The 17460-nt window shown below is 35.5% G+C and overlaps 2 protein-coding genes across 7 annotated transcripts in view; both read left to right on the top strand.

Moving 5' to 3' along the window:
- The first annotated feature begins 194 nt into the window (after positions 1 to 194).
- LOC121730600 (guanine nucleotide exchange factor DBS-like) overlaps positions 195 to 17460 on the top strand; it is a 116433-nt gene continuing 99167 nt past the window's right edge. For 3 of the 6 annotated variants that reach the window (XR_006036132.1, XM_042119710.1, XM_042119714.1), the window contains exon 1: positions 195 to 657. Coding sequence is in view for 5 of the 6 variants with exons in the window: in XM_042119710.1 (XP_041975644.1) it covers positions 483 to 657 (175 nt within the window). In the remaining variant the exon portion in view is untranslated. The remainder of the gene's footprint in view (positions 658 to 17460) is intronic. The other 3 variants (XM_042119716.1, XM_042119717.1, XM_042119711.1) reach the window with 2 other exon arrangements.
- On the top strand, positions 12945 to 17116 carry LOC121730603. The gene is made up of 4 exons (XM_042119718.1): positions 12945 to 13150; positions 13455 to 13731; positions 13819 to 14049; positions 14768 to 17116. Exons 2-4 carry the CDS (start codon positions 13471 to 13473, stop codon positions 15944 to 15946), a joined length of 1671 nt encoding a protein of 556 aa, XP_041975652.1. The 5' UTR covers positions 12945 to 13150; positions 13455 to 13470; the 3' UTR covers positions 15947 to 17116.

The following is a 17460-nucleotide window of genomic DNA, read 5'->3' as shown; positions in this document are numbered from 1 at the left end:
GAAGCACAGTACGGTTCCAACAAAATCTGACTATTTTAGTCCTTTTCAATTCACCAATATATTTTATAAGTAAGTCGAAAAATCAAAAAGTAATTAAATAAGCTATTACTTAATTTTTTACGGATGTCAACACCAACGCTCTTGTGTCTGGCATCTCCGGCCACCAGCTGTTCATGCCGATCGATAGATGTCGGTGGGTGTCGTTATTATGCTCGGCGCTCTAGCTAACGGTATTCGTAGTAAAATTGTTTCACTGTCCAATAATCGTTCGCGCCCGTGACAGGTCGGTCTTAACAACAAAATATCGCGGAAACGGGTCGATGGACATTTTTTACGTAAAAAATGTACACCTACGTGAAGCTATTTAATTTCCGGATTATTTTGGGGAATTGTGAAAAGCGGAATAAATTAATGCGAAGCAAAATGTGGTAGCAACTAAAAGCGTAGTGTTTGTTTTTGGATTCGGTGTTTCGGTCCTCACGATGGCTACATCTCCGACTAGTATAGAGACACAAATAGACAGTTTCTTGGAGCAATTCAAGAAGAGTGCGTCAAAAGCTATGGAAGAGAAAATGGAATGGCCCGATGGTCCCATACCTGGTTCTATGGTGAAGTCGAGAAGCAGTTGTTTTACGCTGGATTCCTCCACCAGCGGTGGTGAGTCCTGTTTACATTTTTAGCATGTTTTTACTGTAACTAGAAGAATCTTAACAATTTATTAAAATAAAGTACGAAGTACTTACCTACTTACCCCGTGTATAAACACCAAACTTGATAAAAATATCGTGATCTGCCTTGGCTCTTGAGTATCTACGGAGTACGAACTATGTAGTACAGAGTACGTACACATCAACCAGATTTTGGTATAATTTAGTAGTAAGTTAATGACTTACTACTAAATTATACCAAAATCTGCATAAGCATAATATTAACATAAAAGTTGTTTACTTACTGAATTTTATTTATTACAATTGGCGTGCCTTTATTCATCACAAAACTTAACTTAAAATCCAGCTAAGTATATTTTTAATTTCATCCATTTCAAAAAACAAAAAATATAATAATTGTTTGGGTCAAAAAACACCGCGGTAATCAATGTCATGTGTCAACATCGTCAAGTTATGTCAAATTTATTTTTTTAAACGTCCTAAAATCACTAAAAATTACATACAACTTTTTTTTTACCTTAGATAAAGTTTTTTTTATCCTTATTAACCTTAGTCTATCTATACTTCTATACTAATATTATAAATGCGAAAGTATCTCTGTCTGTCGAGCGCTTTCACGCTAAAACTACCGAACGGATTGTAATTAAATTTTGTGCTGTACAGATAGTCTAAATCCTGAGAAAGGACATAGGCTACTTTTTAACTGGAAAAAAGGGATGTAAGGGGGTAAAAATGCGTAAATTTGGTCAAATTAAGTTAGTTCCAAAAATTCATAATAGATGGCGCCGTGCCGTCTCCTACATCGCGCTATCGCTTGCTCAAAAGTGTTACTATAAGAGGTGGTAAGGATGAAGCTTCTTGTTACGGATATTCGAAGTATTAAGAAAAGTTGAACGTTGATATTCAACTTCGACCCCTCCTCCCAGCTTATAAGTTTTAACCCTCTATTCTACGTTTAAATAGGGGCGTTGTATGTGTTATGTGTCTGTCTGTCTGTAAAGTGTACCTAAACATTGAAGTTTGAAGTAAGTGTACCGCGGAAACACCTCTGTCGTGCAAATTATTAATTTTGCAATTTGCAGTAATGTAGCCTACAAATAGTTTTTGTTATTCGTAGCCTACAAATTACAATCTACATAGTTCAACGGGAGTTGGGAACTACCTACTATAATATAAGTTACTCTATGAAGGGAACTACCGCGCGCTATAAGCTGAAGTCCACGCGGACGGAGTCGCGGGCAACAGCTAGTATTAATATAAAATATTTAACATAATAGATCTGGCGAGATTGGTAGGGATACCTTTAATATAAATAAAATAATATTTTGGCATACCATGAATTATGATACTACACACAAAAGAAAGGACGATGGGCACAAATGTATGGAACTTAGCACTACCACCCAAATACCAATAGCAACAACACACCAATAAATTTATAATATTGTCGAATCACTTTTTTTAAATGAATTTAAAACAAATTGACAATTATTATTATTATTGTTGTGATTTCGCTTGTTTCTGCGACATTTACTTGTTTCTACGATTTATGAAGGCAATATGTAGTACTTTAAGAGTTAAGAGTACTTTTAATGAAAGCTATTTATTTACAATAGGCAAAATAGCACCAATTGAGTAAGATAATGATATATATTTTAAGCTATTATATATTTTAATTTTGTTAATATGCTTGCTTGAATGATGCTTGAAATGCTTGAATCGGGATTTATGTAACTGTCAACTGATTATAAGTAAACATCATCATAATAATATTATTCATTGCTGCAATGACCGCTACTTTCAAGTTTCGTGACATCTGGGTACGAGAAACAGCAGCTGTGTTAGTTTCACTACTTACTAGTCATTAGGTTTTCGCACCTCAATAAAAGATTTAATTATTATCAGATTTAAGAATTACATCGTTTATGCAAATGCCTAAGCAACACGCAATGTTTAGAAATTGGAATAGATTTATTTTAATTTTAAACATCATAATTATACTTAGCAAGTACTTTTTTTATGAAATAAGGGGACAAACGAGCAAACGGGTCACCTGATGGAAAGACCCTTCCGTCGCCCACGGACACTCGCAGCATCAGAAGAGCTGCAGGTGCGTTGCCGGGCTTTTAAGAGGGAATAGGGTAATAGGGGAGGGTAGGGAAGGGAATAGGGGAGGGTAGGGAAGGAAATAGGAGAGGGTAGGGAAGGGAAAAGGGTAGGGGATTGGGCCTCCGGTAAACTCGGCAAAACACAGCGCAAGCGCTGTTTCACGCCGGTTTTCTGTGAGCCCGTGGTATTTCTGCAGTCAAGCCGGCCTATTCGTGCCGAAACATGGCTCTCCCACTTCAAAACTGATATTATACTTACTGAATATTGAATCTGATAATATTATAAATGCGAAATTTTTTGAGTGTGTATGTTACTTCTTCTCGTTGAAATGGCTCAAGTGATTTTGATGGGTATGGAGTTAGCTGACATCCTGGATTAACACATAGGCTAAATTTTAATGCGGAAAAATATCTTTATATCCGAAATTATTATAGACCGTACTAATTTATTTTTACTTCTAAACAGCGTGTAGCGCCGTGGGGCACAGTCGACGGTGATGAATAGTTGAGATTGTAAGCTGTAATCATAGCATTTTAGTAAAAGTACATGGGAAAAAACTGGAGTATAGGTAATATGAATTTGTAATGTTGAACTAATCGCGTGGTATCGATTAAATACCAAAAAGACATTTTTACAACGAAATTTCAACCAACATGCGACTTGGGCATGTCGTACGCACTACGCTGTACGCACTACGCACTACCTCTGCCTCTATTTCGTAATTTATTTACAACACATTATTGATTTTCACATATAGCACGTCTTCTAGTAATTGTTGTGATAGTATTATCAACTACCTATCGACCGTTACTAAATTATGTGAATTTGTTGCACCGTTACCAGAATCTGATGGCAAAAGGTGAGAAAATAAATTGACTCTAGCAATTCCCGGGGTAATTGTAAGAAAATTCTTATCATTTTTTTCTTGTAGCGGCTGATTCTGTGTTAAACATGCAAATATAACCAATGATCAAGGATATTTTTTTAAAATCTGCTGTCGAAAATTGAATTCTGGTAGACCTATACCTTAACTCACTGCTAGGGGATATAATCTATAATTCCATACTTAATATTATAAATGCGAAAGTATGTCTATCTGTCTGTCTGTTACCTGTTCACGGCCAAACCGCTCAACCGATTTTGCTGAAATTTGGCAAGGAGATACCTTGAGTCCTGGAAAAGGACATAGGATACTTTTATCCCGAAAAAATTTACGGTTCTTGCGCTATAAACTAATTTTGGCATCATCTAGTATTATAAAATGAGTATCGAATACATTAAGTAATAATTATTTTGTTTTAATTGATGAAATTTTTAACAGATTTGGGCAGCTTTTTGCGTTTACATTACTGATGTTTTTTATACAACAGGCTTTATACTAACGTGTGTACTGTGTGATGACGTGACCTTCGTATCAGTTAAGAATGCACCTGATCCTCTTGACTACATACTCTCAAAATCTGTAAGGTTTTTCACACAAGTAACTTCAGTTCATGAAGATTAAATGCTCAAGACGAAGACACGATTACTGAAATAATGCTCGATAGTTTTTTTTTACAAAAAAACCTTGTTTTAGACACATTTTTGCTTGGATCTTCGAAGTTTGCTGTCTTACCTTAAGGTAAGACAGCAAACTTCGAATAATGATTATGAAAAAAGTATTTTCAGCAAATTTAGGTTTTATCAATGCCTTTTTAGATAAGTATTAAAAAATATTAATATTTTTTAATAAAACCTAAATTTGCTGAAAATACTTTTTTCATAATCATTATAGTTCGCAGATTATTCATAGTAAAACTAATTTGGCTATGAATCCGCGTCGTCCTTTTTCACCTGGCATATGAAAGACGGGCGTGAGTGTGAATTTTTATTTTTATTTTATTTAACATTTATTGCACACAAGACACTATTTACATAAAAAATGACATAGAAAGACGACACAAAGGAACTGCTTGCAGGAAAAAAGAAATTTCTTACAGCAGCCCTACGGAGAGAGATGTGATACAAGACAACAGATAGAGCGTGCACAATGTGAAGAGAGAAGGATGATGTTAAATTTTTTGGATTAGTAATAGCTGTAGCCCTCTTTAGGTCCTAAATTTTCTCACCGTATGAAAAATCCCTGGACTTCCACGAATATTAATTCAAGACTAAATTTTGGCAAATAGGTTCAGTGGCTCTCTTATTTGGAGAGACAAAAAATCATACTTAATTATTTTTATACATTGTATAGATTTACTTAGCTTTCAAATTAGCTTTGTTATTGGTTCAGTGAGTAGAATATTATATTATTATGGTTTGGGACTTGTTTCCGAAATATTGTAATCTTTCGTCAACTGCTGTTTCAATTCTAACTTATGGTTGGTACTACTAATATATATTCTGTGCTTATGGGTCAAACATGGGTAAAACAAAATTGTAAACTAACCGCAACCCAATACTCGGTAAACTTAATGTGTGCTCCAGAATTTTAATACTGTGTGATGACTGATGTGTCATAATACTCCTAATATCATGGCTTGAACGATTGAAGTGAATATGCAGACAAAAACAACGAAGTCGGAGCAAGCAATCAGCGATGTGTCTATACTGTACTCGGCGAAACATGGCGGTAGCGGTCATTGACTCCCTGTCAAAAACTTGTCATTTTCTATATAAACCGCGATTGACAATGAAGTGCCAGATGTTGTCAATCGCGGCTTTGTATAGAAAATTACATGTTTTTGACAGGGAGTCAATGACCGCTACCGCCATGTTTCGCCGAGTACAGTATAATGCAAATGATGATCAGATACTAGGTAGTCATGAATAGATAGTATAGCCTATTGATGTGCACTATAAATAAACATAGGACGTCTGGAGTTATTATTATCAATCAACATCATTGTTTATTCAGTTCAAAACAATAGAACATCTTTAAATAACTAGAATATATTTTGAGTGTCACCATCGAAGAGTCGTCAATGAAAATATTTGCCTTGTACATGGTATTTTAGTCCCGCAATTATTTTTAATCCTCTAAATGAATTAATTGGTTGGATGGTTTACTAATAAAAAGGTTGGCAAAATCGCTTGGTAGACAAGTTTGATCATTGTTAATTTACCATGGATACCTTACACTTACACAATGTTTGTCTTGGTCACTCAAGCGATTTTTCCAACATATCAGATAGTGAGCTGCTTATCAGATATTTTTTGGGGGAAAAGCGAACAGAGAGAATAAGGGTAGTTCTAGCTGAAACATAAAATACAAAGATCAAAAGACTTATCAAGATTCAAGATATTTCATTAATAAGCAAAGATCTTCGTTTCAGACATTGGCTTGCTTAGTTCACAAGTAAAATTAGTGGCATTCGGCATTACTTGTGCTCGGCTGAAGCCTTTAAAACGGTTTCCTTTATTAAAACTCTTAAATGTTTTCAGATCATTAAGAAGAGAATAGAAGCCATTAATTTTAATGGCTTCTATTTGTAGGCTAAATTTTAACACCTCGCTCATCAACGCGGCATTTATATTTTTAAAATGTTCACGGACGTATCTTATTAACTGAATGTTATATCCTGGGGGATTGCTACTAGTTGAATTGCGTTAAACACATTACACTGGTCTGTTTGTAGTTGTAAATTGTTAAATATTTCTTAATCCTTGTCTCAATTATTTTATAACATCTGAAATGAATATAAGTAATTGAAAATTGTCCAAGCAAAAAGTTAATTCAAGATCAAAGATCGTAGTTTGTAATTTGTAAAATACATAATTTTAAAGTCGTAGTCTCAGGATAATTTGAAAGTTGGTTAAGAGGATACACCAGGGGCAAGAGAAATTGAAAATAGGTATTTGAAAATGTATTGCTGTCTCACCAATCTCAAGTCTCCCACCGCAGAGCGCGATAGAGACAACACGACAAAAGTTCTAATAAAAGAACAGGAAATCTTCGATTAGTTGTCCGCTGATTCCTTCTCCAAAACTTAACCGATTTTAGTAATTTTTTCATTAAGAATTAAAGCAAGGCTTGAGCTGTGTTCCTATGTTTTATTTTTTTTGTATATTCTAGCCAGTTTTGTTTTCTGGGTGTTTGAACACAGAGGAAAATCTGGCCATTTTTTTGGGTTTTTGGACGTTCTTATCTTTTTTAATAATTAAATTATGAAAAAAAAGAAAACATAGGGACATGCTAATAGTGCCCATAGATATTCAGGAAAAAAATTATAACTCTACCGGCATTATCCAGGGAGGAAACAGGGGACAGCGTTTGTATGGAAAAACGGCGGTGTGGAATCCTCTTAATAATTGAAAAAGATCTAAGATACAAGTTTAATAATAAATAATTTGAAACATGATAAAGTTGCGCCTTGCGGAGTTTCGTGTTACAACTGGAAAACAAATCAATTTATACATGAAGAAGCCAGAAGGACCAAACCCAGGAACTTTTGGAACGATAAAAGTGACATTGATCGCTTTGCTAATAGACTTTCGTACGACCAGACACGTTGACTCATCTAATGGTATTAAGTGGCTAAGGGCATACTCAGGTTACTGGAGCATATAAATAAAATTACTATTAAGCACTCTGGCTTCTTGCAAGTAAAAATAGAGCACAAATAAGAAACATTGCTTAAGTTCTTTCTACCCAGCTAAACATAATGCCTAGCGTGTGCAAACAATTGAAGGAAAAGGAAGTGCATTTTCCTAGGCTACACCTTTTAGGTCAGTGGGTTTTCACGATTAAATTCTTCGTGCAATGTGCAATGGAAGCTAAGTTGTTTCAGAAATCTAATCTCTTTATTCTTTTTACTTCTTAGAGTAAATATAATACGTAGATATTATAAAAATTGAGTTCAAATTTTAATATCTGATTCTTAGATAAATGATTGGTCTCGCGCGCGCGCTACGACTAGATACCGTCGGAGTACTTGAAAAATGCGGCAACAAATCATACGCCTGATAAGGCGTAAGCGCGCCAGTCGCGCTGCAAGCTTCGGGTGAGGTATAAAGATCTGATTGTTTCATTTACTTTGACTTAAATTATGAAAATAGGGACAAATAAGCAAATTGATGATCTAAGCCGTGCTGTTCGTTGTTAGTGTTACGGATACCGCAACACAGAAAACTAATTAAGTTTTCTTAGCTGTTTATAAAATCGGTTTTGTTTGATATTTCATTAATTTTCAATTTTTCAACCACACCGTAATGTTGCAAATTGCAACTTGCAAGTTCAAAGGGAAATGGGGATTGCGTGTCTGAGTGATGACTGATGACGCATCGCACGAAAGCTCTCTGAAATATTGTACCTATTTGTCCCCTATTTGTACCTACCCAACGTTTTAATAACGAAAATGTTGCTTCTATGAGGCTTCTTGTAAATACCTGTTGTAGGTAATTACTTACAGCGAAAACTGAGAAAAAAATCATCATCTGCCTATCAGCATAAAACTTGTTTTATTTTGTTCCACTTGGGTGCGGACCCTCTTTTTAATTCCTGCCCGTCCTTTTACAACTTGATATTTTATGTGTGTACCTAAACCATAACTGAGAGTCTGCCTGCAACGAATTTTAACGGTCTAAATACTTATCAACTCTGTCGAAAATCTGCCATTTATTAAAACTACTAGCTATGACGCCCGCAACTCCGTTGAGACAAAATTCGTTTATCACGCGGGAACCGTACATTTTTCCGGGACGAAAACTATCCTATGTCCTTTCTCGGGACTCAAAGTAATTCCATGCCAAATTTCGGCAAAATCGTTTCAGCGGTTTGAGCGTGAAGAGGTAACAGACAGACAGACACACTTTCGCATTTATAACACAATAATAATAATAATTATTAGTATATTAAGTATAGAGGTCTCTGGTATGGACATGGATTATGGAAGTATGGATTGCTTATTTTAAGATTCTAGGAAAATTTCTAGGGAAGATCCTAGAGGCAGATATAGGCTACGAGGAATAGCCGCTTACTTACCGACTGCCGTTTGTCATAAAATAATCTCAGTGTGTAATCGGCACAGAAACTGTGTCTAATGTGGTCGCACTGAATGATCTAAAAAGATAAATCTTTTACAGCGCCTACGCTTGATGATACTACCACCTACAGTATTTATGTGCTAGTGATACATAACACTAGGCTCGGTTGAGCCAGTAAATAAGAAGGTTGTAGTTATACAACATATTATATTAAACTAAGTACTTAACTGTGTAATGCACATGGTATCGTAACTCGTAAGTGATTCCTTTCAAGTGCAAACGTTGCATTATTGATTTTTAGAGTTCCATAACCAAAAAGGTATGGAAACCTATTATATTATTTCGGTGTCTGTCTGTCCGTCCGTCTGTTACCATATTCTCATTATCCAATATCCGATAGTAAATTCTTTACCGATAGCGTTAAAAAAACGATATAACGATAAAACTATTACGATTTAACATCTATGTTTTTATGTTAAAAATAATGGAGGAATAACCGAAGTCGACTAAGTACAGACCCTACATAACCAGGGTATAATTGCTCCAATCTTAGATAAATGATTGGTCTCGCGCGCGCGCTCGACCGCGCGAGAGTCGAGACCAATCATTCATCTAAGGCTCCATTAAATCTAGATGAAATTATTAAGATGGGTAAATTAAGTAATATTATAAATTGATCTTGCTTTGGTTTGAGATTAATAGTAAGTACTTAAGTATAGAATGAAGTCAGTGTCACCACTCACCAGTCACCACTCTTCGCGGCTCCATATTACATATTATTATAATAATAATAATGGATAATTATCCATCCGCATCCGACTTTATGAACGACAGCAATGTCCGATGTTCACAGTTCAACATACATTTGGTAATACATAATTATTATCTTAATATATATATTTCTTGTGTGCGTGTGTATGTGACTGAACTCCTCCTAAACGACTGGACCAATTTTGATGAAATTTTTTGTGTGTGTTCGTGGAGATTCGAGAATGGTTTAGATTTACAGTTTGGTCTACTGGAAAATGTTTTTTCAATTAATTTCTTATTTATAAGGAGTTGTTGATTTTGGAATGTTTTACATTAGATCCGGCGGACGGCGCTATCATCGCATTCAATATTATTCTATTTCAATTTTAGTTTGTCCTGACAGATGGTGCTACGATTAATTTGAAAAAAATTTTGTTATTCAATTCATGTGCTGATTAAAATATTAAATAAATAACACATAGGCTACAATTTTAACCGACTTTCAAAATGGGGGAGGTGTTATGTTCGTTTTCTTATATTCAACGATTACTCCGCCGTTTGTTAACCGATTTTCAAAATTTTTCTTTTGGTATATAGGGTATCATCCCAATTTGGTATTATATTCAGAAAAGTGGTGATCTGATGAAGGATCCATAAGTAATCGAGGGAACTCCTCAAAACATATGGTGACTTCGGTTTCGTGAGAAGTATTCTAAGCATATGCTACCAACAAGTAAGATTTTGCACCGAGATATACCTGGTATACCGTGGTTCGGAAGGTGCTGAGAGAATTCCTGATTCTTTATAGATACAAGTTTGGGAGTTTCGGCGTTGTTTTAAGAACAGAAAGCATATGCTACTATGCAAATTACATTCTTCATCATCATCATCATCATCATCACTACCATATTATACCATTTCATAGTCTTTTAGATCGAGACTCGAGTTTGTCAAGCGATAATTAAAAAAAATCTATATCTACCTAATATTATAAACCTGAAGAGTATGGTTTGCTTGAACGCGTCAATCTCAGAAACTACAGGTCCGATTTAAAAACTTATCTCAGTGTTAGATAGATCATTTATCGAGTAAGACTCATCATTTATCGAGAAGGTTATATTATACTATTACTCTAAGACTAATACGACAGAAGAAACTCAGGAAAATGTGGGAAAAACGGGGGAAATATTTTTTATGGGAAAATGTAGCTACGGATTCTGTAAAATTTCTAATTTACGCGGGCGAAGCCGCGCGGGACATCTAGTAAAATTATAAATTGTAATATAATCCTTTGTTGGACAATACCATTGGGCATGTTGATTTTTAATGTGGGTGGAGGCCAAAATATTATGTGGGCCGATCGTATAGGAATTTAGTAGGACATGTTCGATGTTATAGCTTAACCGATTCAGTGCGGATGACACGGGAGCCGTGTCATACGCGTTTTTAACGTGTGGCGTATGACACGGGAGCCGTGTCATTTTAAAACGATTGTATGTCCCTCAAATTACACTTTAGAAGGTTCTACTCTGAACAAAATCATCTTAATTTTCCATGTAGAACAAGCCTATAGGCTTCGCCTCTGAATATTCTGTGAATTAAAAAAAAGTAGAGGCCGTCAACCTTTATTAAAAGGTGCATTCATTGCGGATTATACGGCAGCCGCGTCTTATGGGTTTTTAACGTGTGGCGTATGACACGTGAGCCGTGTGACGTGTCATTTAAAAAGCGATTGTATCTCCCTCAAATTACACTTTAGAAGGTTCTACTCCGAACAAAACCGTCTAAATTTTCTACGTACAACAAGCTTATAGGCTTCTTCTCTGAATATTCTGTAAATTGAAAAAAGTAGGTGCTGTCTCCTTTTTTAGCCCACCGTACACTATCCGAAATTTCTGATCACAAAAATTCGGACCCCCGCCGGCTAACTAGCTGCCAGCTAACCTAATCGCCAGGTATATGACAGAATAATGTAACTGCAACTTATAGGACTGGTACTGACTTCAAAATTATGAAGATTGAGAACAGAAATACTGAGTACAGAATAAGAATTATTATTTAATACTTTTTAGTTCAGTTTAGAAAATTACTATTATTTTTACCTTGGAAGTCGGTTTTAATTTTTTTGTTTAAAAATAATAATTTTACTCTTTTTAGTTATTCTTAAGGTTTTCTACACAGTTTTGGCGTTTTTTATTAACATAATTGTCACCAACACACCTTGGTAGCCATAACATCAAATTCAAATAATACTATTATGCTTTAAAATAACAAAATAATATTAAAATCATTAGACAGACTACAGAATAATGATCAAAAACATCAGTCTCGATCTATAAGACTATGAAAAGTACTAATAACAGGGTCATAATTTGATGATGCATGGTGTAGTGTTGATGATGATGATTAATGTAATCAGCATAGTAGCTTATGATTTTGGTATTTTAAACAACAGTGAAACTCCCAAACACGTATCTATAAGGAATCAGGAGTTCTGTTCAGCACCTTCGGGACCGTGGTATACCATGGTGCAAAATTTTACTTTTTGGTAGCATAATATGATCAAAACACATCCCATAAAACCAAAATAACCATACGTTCCCATTTGATTTTCAAGAAGTCCCCTGGATTCCTCATGGTTCCCATCATCAGATCACCACTTTTGTGAACATGGTACCAACTCGGAACCGGATCAATCGGAACAAATACCCCATACAACAAAAGAAAATTTTTGAAAATCGGTTCACAAACGGCGGAGTAATCGTTGAATACACCTCGTCTTTTTTGGAAGTCGGTTAAAAAAACTTAACAACGAACTTCTTTAAATTTATCTACGAACGTATTATTTACTTTAGAAACCCAGATCTATAGGTAGGTACTCATTTTTGTAACTTTGAAACCTACAAAAGGTTTGCAACATCTGAATAAAAAAATCGCTTACCTGCCATTTTCAGGTTTACACTTAGTAAAACTACTCGAAATCAACTCAAAACAACGTAGCGGTAAATAAATAAAGTTAATACAAGCGTAAAAACCAAAAAAACCATAAAGGTTTTTGAACGTGGCGGATGACACGGTAGCCGTGTCATCTACTTCTATGGCGTATGACACGGCTCACGTGTCAAGGGAAAATTGTATGCCGCCGCCCGTCACGGCTGAAAGTCTTCAAAAAGGTGCGCCGCATTGAATCGGTTAAATTGTATCGTTTGTACTTTGTACTTTGTCTCATCGAAACAATTTACTTACTTACGTAATTATTAAAACTTGAATTTTAAATAGTAAAACCACGTTAAACCTTAAACACATAAAATTAAAAGAGTGATCATAGTTTTCAAAGTTTAAATATAAAAATCCTCCCACATGTTCGTTTGAATTTGGCGCGGTTTTCTATACGAAGAGCGTCGATACGGAAACATCGATTTCAACGCTGCCTAGCGGCGGCGCACTGTACTAACGACGTGTTCTACGGCGTCCTCCGATTTTATTCACGGAAAGTGTAATCGCCATATTGCTTCCGTGAGATTTGTGAAATAATAGTTTATTTCTCTTTTATTATGACTGTAACGTTACAATGGAGTGAAGAAAATTAATCAACAGATCACCGGTGATAAGTAGAATACATTTTTACAGCTGTAAGTTGTGAATACAAAGCGAAAAAGGTAAGTTAAATTCTTCACTTGCTATGACTATATGGCCCAATATTCCACGGGAGTTCGATCCGCTATGCGATAATGAAACTTAAAAAACGCGATTAAGGTTAATAATTGCACGGTTTTTGTTATGTTTATTTACATGAATTTGAAAAGTTATCGCGGTTTTCTTGTAAATGCTGTTTGGTTGTGACTTCTTGAAGTGGACGGACGGGGCGGGTTTGAAGTCGCGTTCAGTGTCCATTGTACGTAGTGCATACAGATACACGTATGTGAGTACGTACATATGATTATGAGTTGTGTTCATTTGTAGTTAGCATCGGGTGAAAATGTCTTTCGAGAAGATGGAAGTGGTGAACCCGGCGGAGAAGGAAGCGAGTGAGGTTCTGCACTCGCTTCTGTCGGTTGAGCGGAGGAGCGTGGACAGCAAAGAGGCTATAATTGTGGCTATACCCGCGGATCAAAACGGTGGGGGGGAATATGGGGAGAGTGCCCAGTGGCATACACCAGTCATGGGCCAGCACTCAGTTTTCGAGCTGGGGGGCCCACAAAATATGCAACAACACAACTACAATGGCCATCAGGAACAGGTAAAGTTATTTCAAACTTTTTATAAATATTTTTAAAATGTAAATACTTATCTATAATGATATTACAATATTTTATTTAATTTTCAGGTTCTCTGGCAAGGCCATACAATACAAGTCGAGAATGGTAATGCTAATATACAAGGCATGTCCGCGTCATACAGTATAGAGTTTGACCCTGGTGTTGAAGGTGGAGAATTAGATGTTGATACTAAACCTAAGGTGGAAAAGAAAGGTGGTATGAAAAAAAAGAAAAAAATGGCAGACTCAGACAGTGACGATGATGTCTTGGACAATAAGTTGGAAGACAATCCTGCACAGGTATACTTTTTATTGCACACCTTTGGCTTAAGAACTTTCTAATAATTTTTTTTATCTACTACCAATATTGCAACATAAATAATATTTTTGAAAGGAAAAATTATTTATGCCAAAGAATTGTAACTCGAATTTAAAGCAATTCATGTAACAGCTCAAGAACTTACCACAGTAGAACCTCGATTGTCTAACCCTCAGTTATACGGATTTGCAATTATCCAGACGGACACTGGAAAATGTATCTCTTAATTAATTTATCAACAAACATTGATTCCTGTAAAATTATGTTGTTTAATGTTTTTAACAAACATTATGATACTACACATATGCACCAAACCCGCTTTTGTTTATAATATTGCATTTGATTATTTGAATATCCATTTTTAAAATTACCAAATGCCTAACAACAACAATAATTAGTCTGGTTAATCAAGTTTTTACTGTACTTATAGTCTGTCAAGAAAGTGAAGAAATTAAAAAGTGGCAACATCGTAGTGTCATCCCTTTCAAATCAATCTAAGAAAAAAGGGATGACACTATGATGTTGCCACTTTTTAAATTCTTCACTTTCTTGACAGACTGTATCTTCTTTGTAATTACTTTCTGTGCTTATTTTTTGCTTACTTTTTGGATACAATTGAATTTATGATTATGTATTATGTAAATCAAAAATTCTCTATAATATCAAACATCGTTTAATTTATTGTTAAAACTATTACAGGTCAAAGAAAGACTGAGGAGAGGTTGTGACTGTAAAGACAACTGTTATCGAGGCCTGAATCCAGAGGCAGTTTATCGCCATCGTCTCAATATTGCAGAATTGACTAAAAGTGAACATGACATGTACTTGATGGGGATTACCATGGCTAGTTTAGCTAATCCAGCTGAAACATCGAGGCATAAAGTGAGAAGGAGATTAAGAGCATGTTATGTGTATCAGGGAAGAAAGGTTTGTCTCGAAGCATTTTTATATTTAGAAAATGTTACACATTACCAACTTAAACGTATTAGACAGCATGTAATGACACACGGCGTCGCTCCACGGATACATGGAAATGTGGGCAAGAAACCTTACAACACATTCACATTAGACATTTATAAACATGCTACAAATTTTTTGAAAGAATACTTGAAACAACATGCCGCCTCACCTAAAGATGTGCATCCGTCTGGAGATAAGAAGGGCAGTAAAACAGTTATCATTCAGGGAGACTCTAGGAAACACTTGTTTGAAGCTTACAAGGAATACGGAGAAATATTAGAGCCCGGAGTGAAATTGATGGGCTACTCAACTTTCCGTGCGTTTATGAAAGATCAATTCCCACATGTTAAGTTTGCAACCAAAAAGCAAGACTTACCCAAAGATATGGTGCCATTCCGAAGCGGAAAATGTATGTCCTACGATAAAAATAAGGACCCTATTAGGATACAACAGGAGAAGGAAAAGGCAGAGGCCAAGAAGGCAGCTATGGAGGCGAAAAAGAAGGAGGATCACGAGAGAGAGCAGCAGGCCCAGCAGCAGGCGCAGCAGCAGCAGGTGCAACAGCAGCAGCAGCAGCAACAAGTGCAGCAGGTGCAGGTGCAGCAGCACCAGCAGATGCAGAGCCAGGGCCATGTTGTTATACATCAACAACAGCAGCAGCAGCAGTCCATGCAGCAGCAGATGCTGGTGCCGCAAGTGAGTCAACACCAACAAGTATTATCGCAGCAAGTAGGCGGAGTACAACAAGTTGCACAACACATGCAGCCCCTGGGAGTCTCCGAAGACAGCGGACAGCAGGTTGAAATGGCCCAGCAAGTTATTCCGCTGGCTGTAGTGCAACAACCACAGCAAGCATACATAGTGACACCAGTTTCTCATTTCCAAACGAGGGTACAAGGCGCCTGGTACAGACATTGACAAGATATGGTGTCGGACAAAAGTGTGGAGCCCATTAACAGAGATTATATTTTAACATGTTAGTTATGACATGAGATCTCTCTATGACTGAACTGTTGCATACCTTTCCCAAAACGATAAACTATGTAATTAATTCGCCACCTGTAACTTTGGCAATAAGTAAGTTAGAAAAGATACCTAGACGTAAACAACACCTTTTCAGTATTTTTTGGTACTGTTTATATAGAAACTATATAAGTTTAATCGTATATACACAATTAATATTAGTATTAGTCTTAGCGTATATTATTTACGAACAAGTTAGGAGTATAAATTTTTCACGTAGTGGTCCTTGTGTTTGATTACTATAACAGAGTGAAGTATTTTTGTGATACTTTGAATTTACACTAATGTGTGGATTTTTCTGAAAAGCTATGTTAATTTTTGATATCGTAAGTGATAATTGAAAAGTTCTGTTTTAAAGATGTGACTGCAATTACATTATTGCGTGTATAAAGTATTCACTAGAATTATTTTTCAGTATGCGGTTTGTGAAACTAATGATAATTATTGAAAAACTAATATGCAATTGTAAGGTAAATGTTTAATTTTATTTTTTGAGACTCTGTCACATAGGGTAGTCCCTTAATCATTTTATTAATTAACATCAAGTTTATTGCATTTATATGGACATTTTAAATCCATGATTGAATCTCTAGCTCTTGTAAGAAACTTCGAGGAATGTTGCGGAGGTAGTGCATGGTTATATGTCAGTCAAACATGGCTGCCTCGTTAATAGTCCACGCAGACCCAGAATCCTCGGATTGAGTTCCTGTACCAAATCATAGGTAGCACTATGATGAAATATTGTTGCTACCATTCATACTATGATACTCTGCCGTTTGAAATGTTTTTAAGATTGATGTAAAGTGTGGTCATAGAGTATACAGAATTTCATACATTAACTCATTGCTACATATCTTTCGAAACTGTTTTTCAATTCTCATAAAAATACGATCAAAATATAATTTCGTAAAAGCCATACAACAATTCACAATGAAAAGTTGATTTTATAAAAAGCAGTGCCTTGAGCCTTCATGGTATGTGGGATACTCTTAAAATATGGTCTTGTTTTAATTTTGGATTTTAACTTCCCATTTTACTTATAATATTTCTATTTGAATACATATCATGCTGTTATTTTATATAAAAAAAAAAAAAAACACAAATTGAATTTATTCATGAAATTAAAATTTTGGACTGATTTTGTTTTTCAAAAATATTTTAATTTGAATTACTGCAATAAACTAAAATAAGCTGACAATAAAATACTAATAACGCGCGGTAACGTGGCACGGGACGTTGACATGACATGCAAATTTACGTTAACGTAACCTAAAATGCACATCAGGGATATTATAGCAATTAGCAACATTGTACGTCGCCACTCGCCATGCCTTGTAAAATTGCTACATTCTTCACTACTGATTTAGATGTGGACCGCACAATACGTATTCTGCTTTTACTATTGTTAA

The sequence above is a fragment of the Aricia agestis genome, chromosome 9 (genome assembly GCF_905147365.1).
Source record: "Aricia agestis chromosome 9, ilAriAges1.1, whole genome shotgun sequence".
Classification (NCBI taxonomy): Eukaryota; Metazoa; Arthropoda; class Insecta; order Lepidoptera; family Lycaenidae; genus Aricia; species Aricia agestis.
Note: the sequence above shows the minus strand (reverse complement) of the source record. Positions and strands in the feature narration are given on the sequence as shown.

Coding starts and splice junctions, on each gene's coding strand:
- LOC121730603 (XM_042119718.1), top strand. CDS start 13,471: ATGTCTTTCGAGAAGATGGAAGTGGTGAACCCGGCGGAGAAGGAAGCG. Junction 13,732..13,818: donor ACAATGGCCATCAGGAACAG/GTAAAGTTATTT, acceptor TTTAATTTTCAG/GTTCTCTGGCAAGGCCATAC. Junction 14,050..14,767: donor TGGAAGACAATCCTGCACAG/GTATACTTTTTA, acceptor AAACTATTACAG/GTCAAAGAAAGACTGAGGAG.